Consider the following 4,835-nt stretch of genomic DNA (forward strand, 5'->3'; position numbering starts at 1 on the left):
CTTTATCCCGCTATGCATCTGCAGCACGCCGCCTAATACACGCACTTTATCCCGCTATGCATCTGCAGCACGCCGCCTAATACACGCACTTTATCCCGCTATGCATCTGCAGCACGCCGCCTAATACACGCGGAGTGAATCGGGACTTCTCAAAACAAAACCAACAACAAAAAGAAAAGTGACAGAAAAATGTTTTCTTTGCCAAATCGAGGCTATTATGATAAAATAAGTGATGATAAAAATGGGTAGAATGGGGGGGGGCGCCTCTCGCGGCGTGGGTGGGGCGGCCGAGGCGAGAATGGAGTACATTATGCAGTTAATTTAGTTAACAAGTGAAATAATGGGGAAGCGTGCAGTGGGAATGCCAAGGAGAAAGCATGCAGGCAACACACACACACACACACACACACACACACACACACACACACACACACACACACACACACACACACACACACACACACACACACACACACACACACACACACACACACACACACACACACACACACACACACAAAAAAAACCTATTGAAGACTTTGCAGAGGAGAGCTCTCACATAGGCTCAGCCCCGTCACATCACGGACCAACCAACCAACCAACCAACCGGGGTCCTCTCCTCTCCTATTTAAAGAGGAGGAGGCGAGGAGTGTGGCTTCAGCACCACAGCGCTGTCCAACCTGCAAGCGACAACACCGACACTCAAACCCTCTCCATCCGTCCGTCCGTTCACACTGCTGCCGCAGAGCGACTCCAACATAAGACAGAGCAACAAGTCTGCCAACATGCCGAGGTCTTTTCTCGTGGATTCCCTGATTTTACGCGAGGCGAGCGACACCAAGGGAGGCGGCGACCACAACAACAACACCCCCAGCCCGCCTCTGTTCCCGTACGCCGTGCACCACTCCCACCACCACCCGGCGCACCACCACCACCACCACGCCGGCCTGACGCCGGCGGCGGCCGTCTCCTCCTCCTCGTGCCACTCCAGGAAGGCGGGCCTGCTGTGCTTCTGCCCGCTGTGCATGGCCGCGTCGCAGCTCCACCACGCCCACCACCACTCGGCCTCGGCCGCGTCGCCTCCCGGCCTGCCGCCGCTGCTCAAGGCGTCGTTCCCCGCCTCGGCCTTCGGCTCGCAGTACTGCCACGGCGCCGCCGCCGCTGCCGCTGCTGCCGCCGCCGCCTCGGCGGCTCTGTCGCGGCACCACCACCACCACCACGCGTCCTCGAACCACCACGCCATCAACCTCGCCGCGCACCACCACCACCACGGCTCCATCTACCAGGCCGCCTATTCGGTGCCGGACCCGCGGCAGTTCCACTGCATCTCCATCGGTGAGTTGACTGAACTTTGCTGAACTTTTGCCTTATTAGGCCTATAACTCCAATTTGGGTAATTTTGGACCCCTTTGGTATCTATATATCTGGAAAGCGTAAGTCGTCTGGTCTGAGATTTCTGATTAAAAACATTTATGACAATATTTCCCTAATTTTCTCTCCCTCTCTCTCTCTACCTTGACAGAAAACAGCAACAGCAAACTCCAGAGCAGCAAGCGCATGCGCACGGCCTTCACGAGCACGCAGCTGCTGGAGCTGGAGCGCGAGTTCACGGCCAACATGTACCTGTCGCGGCTGCGCCGCATCGAGATCGCCACCTACCTCAACCTGAGCGAGAAGCAGGTGAAGATCTGGTTCCAGAACCGCCGCGTCAAGCACAAGAAGGAGGGCAAGGGAGGCCACCACCATCACCACGGCGGAGGACCCCCCGGCGGGGGACACAGGACCGGAGGCGGAGGCAACAACGGGCACGGCTGCAAGTGCTCCTCCTCGTCCTCCACGTCGCTGTCGTCCTCCGCGCGCTGCTCGGAGGAGGAGGAGGAGGACGCCATGATGTCGCCGCCGCTGTCGCCGTCTTCGTCCTCGTCCGAGAAGGAAGACGTGGACTTGTCCTCCGTGTCCCCTTGAATTTAACCCGTTACCCGTCCATATCCACCATCACCTCCCCCGAAAATACGAGAGAGAGAGAGAGAGAGAGACACCCCCAAAGAAATGTTTTTTTTTTTTGGTCGGTCGGTGTGTGACCTGTGAAGTTATATATATAGGTCTAAATCTTGCCACCCCTTGTCCCAAAACGTATTAGCCATTTCTGACAATTTTAAAAAAAGAAAAGAAAAACGTTTTAAAATAGTTCAACTAGCCGGTCTACATTGACACGTTGTGAGCTTGTAGATCGGCTATTTAAAAATAGTAAGAAATGGCAAATACAGACAGTCGATAGGGATAAGAGATATATGCGGGGTGGAGCAGGATAGCCGGGCCCATAATGACTACATGCAGCCAAAAACAGTCCCGTCCGACTCCAAACTGTGTTCTGTTGTTCACATCTTGTACATAATCTATTATGGAAGAGGATCTATAAATCAGGGGATTTTTGCCCCCCCTGCAGAGTATTTGTATACATGTTGTACGCATATAACCATTTTGTATTATGTAGTTTTTGTTCTGAAAAACGCTCCCACTGAATTATGAATTGTTGTCGCCGATCCAAATGTGGTATAATGGCATTGTATTTACGAACCCAAATATGAATAGCAACATTTGTTTATTAGTATTATTTGGGGGGGGGGGGGGGGGGGGGGGGGAGACAGCAGTATTTTTTTGTATACATTGTGAATAATAATAATAATAATAATGTTTAGATTCACTCTTTAAACTGGAGACTATATAATTTCACTGAGGTTTAATCTGAAATTATATGTCGTCAGTTGTTGTAATGTGTGGCGGGGAAAAAACATATTTATTTATTTAAAAATGTTGATACTTACTTAAATAAAAAAAATGATATTTCTGAGCGGCAGCTTACGTTAATTGTGTTATGAGTTTTACGCACGTTTTACTCTTGCGCACCGCTGGGAGCGCATGCACGCACACTGCACACACACACACACACACACACACACACACACACACACACACACACACACACACACACACACACACACACACACACACACTCCGTGACACACACACACACACACCGTGACACACACACACACACACACACACACACACACACACACACACACACTCCGTGACACACACACACACACACACACACACACACACACACACACACACACACACACACACACACACACACACACACACACACACACACACACACACACACACACACACACACACACACACACACACACATCTGAAATGTGAGAAGATTAAGGCCTATATACATGATGCATATTAATGCATATTTATAGCCCCATTTGGTAATCAAATCAGGTATTCATGAGTAGCAGTGGCTATAATAAGTAGCCTATAGGCTGAGTGGTCTTTAGATAAAATACTGTTTAGATTTATGTACATTTTCATCTGCTCTCTCTTGCAGCAACAGGTAGAAAAATAAAATACATTTTTAAACCATATATCAAAAACACTTCCATCAGTAACTTCCAGACAGATATACGTCAGACTTATTCACATTTAAGAAATAAGCACAGTCTCATGTGGATGGATGGGGAGGAGTTGCTGTGCACACGTCTATATATTTGGTTTGATATTTTTGTATTTAGGGCATTTTATAGCAGATATGATGAACTGAAGGCTATATATATAGTCAAAGGCTGACAAGGTCAATAAGGACCCATTTCTATTCTCCCTCCGCGGGGTAGAAAGGCGTTTCTTTGTTTGTTTCGTGGACGCACACAAATCAATAAGTTTGGACTGGAGATATATGCAGATTCGTCCATCGATGTTTAGCTCACTCAACATTACGCGCAGATTCCTTCTTCCAAGCGATGTGTGGAAGATAGATAGGATAGGATCCATTGACTGAGCCTGCAGTGCATGAGTAAATTAAATGCTTGGTAATCTCTATGGTTCAGCATTTAAGTGACAGGAGGATCATGTCCCGGGGGACACTCCACTCCAAACACCCAACATTAAATGGTGGTGGTGGTGGTGGTGGTGGTGGTGGGCCCCCTTATTATTTGCCGGGGACCTTTCTTTTTCCCAGAACGGCCCCATATACAAACAGGGCTCTGCTGCTGCTGGCTTGCTGTCACAATCTTTATCTGATCTACGCCTGATCCGTCTCGTGTGACTGACTCAATAAAATGCACCGTGGAGTTCTCAAGTGCACACACAGACGGACTGTATAGTCTTCTAATACATTTATCTGTGTGTGGAACGAGGAATCTGATGAGAGAGAGAGAAGAGGCGTCCATATTACCCCCCCGGCATTGTTCTACTGTCAACATCAACCGCGACAGCTTTCACTTTCATGACTTCCAGGTGTGATCTAATCGTTCTCTCTAAGCCCTTATTCATTCAACGGCGTTCAATTCATTGCAGATCATAAATGTATTGATTTGATTGAGTGTTTTTTTTTAATCATTATGTAAATAACTAGGCTACTTTGTATGCCTGTGTATACATTGCAAAATCCGGATGGATATATACAACACAATTACGCCACGATTTGACGTTTTAGTTTTCCATGTTTAAGCAATGAGCCTCATGTGATATCTGGTTAAGATTATAGACGACATGTGTGTGTATATGAGATTTGTGGCTGTGGTTGAAGAAAAAAAAATGCATGCACTTGTCTTTTTATTTCAAACTTTTTTTTAAGGACGCTGTGTTTTTTTTAAGGACACACTTCAGGTCCTGATTTTGGTTTGCGTATTTTACGCACCGCTGCCGACGGTCTCTGAATCAACCATGGCTGAAGAAAATTACATTTATTGTGTGGAATAGAGTTTAAATGGTATTTACTTCCTTTAAAACCTATCATTAGACCGCACGGACTATACAAT

General features: G+C 47.7%; 1 protein-coding gene across 1 annotated transcript; it reads left to right on the forward strand.

Moving 5' to 3' along the window:
* Positions 1-773: 773 nt before the first annotated feature.
* gsx1 (GS homeobox 1) lies at positions 774-1,965 on the forward strand (the record flags this gene model as incomplete). Its single annotated transcript, XM_083765603.1, has 2 exons — positions 774-1,335; positions 1,523-1,965. Exons 1-2 carry the CDS (start codon positions 786-788, stop codon positions 1,963-1,965), a joined length of 993 nt encoding a protein of 330 aa, XP_083621729.1. The 5' UTR covers positions 774-785.
* Positions 1,966-4,835: the final 2,870 nt, after the last annotated feature.

Source organism: Protomyctophum parallelum (genome assembly GCF_964188405.1).
Source record: "Protomyctophum parallelum genome assembly, chromosome: 1".
In the NCBI taxonomy this organism is placed as follows: Eukaryota; Metazoa; Chordata; class Actinopteri; order Myctophiformes; family Myctophidae; genus Protomyctophum; species Protomyctophum parallelum.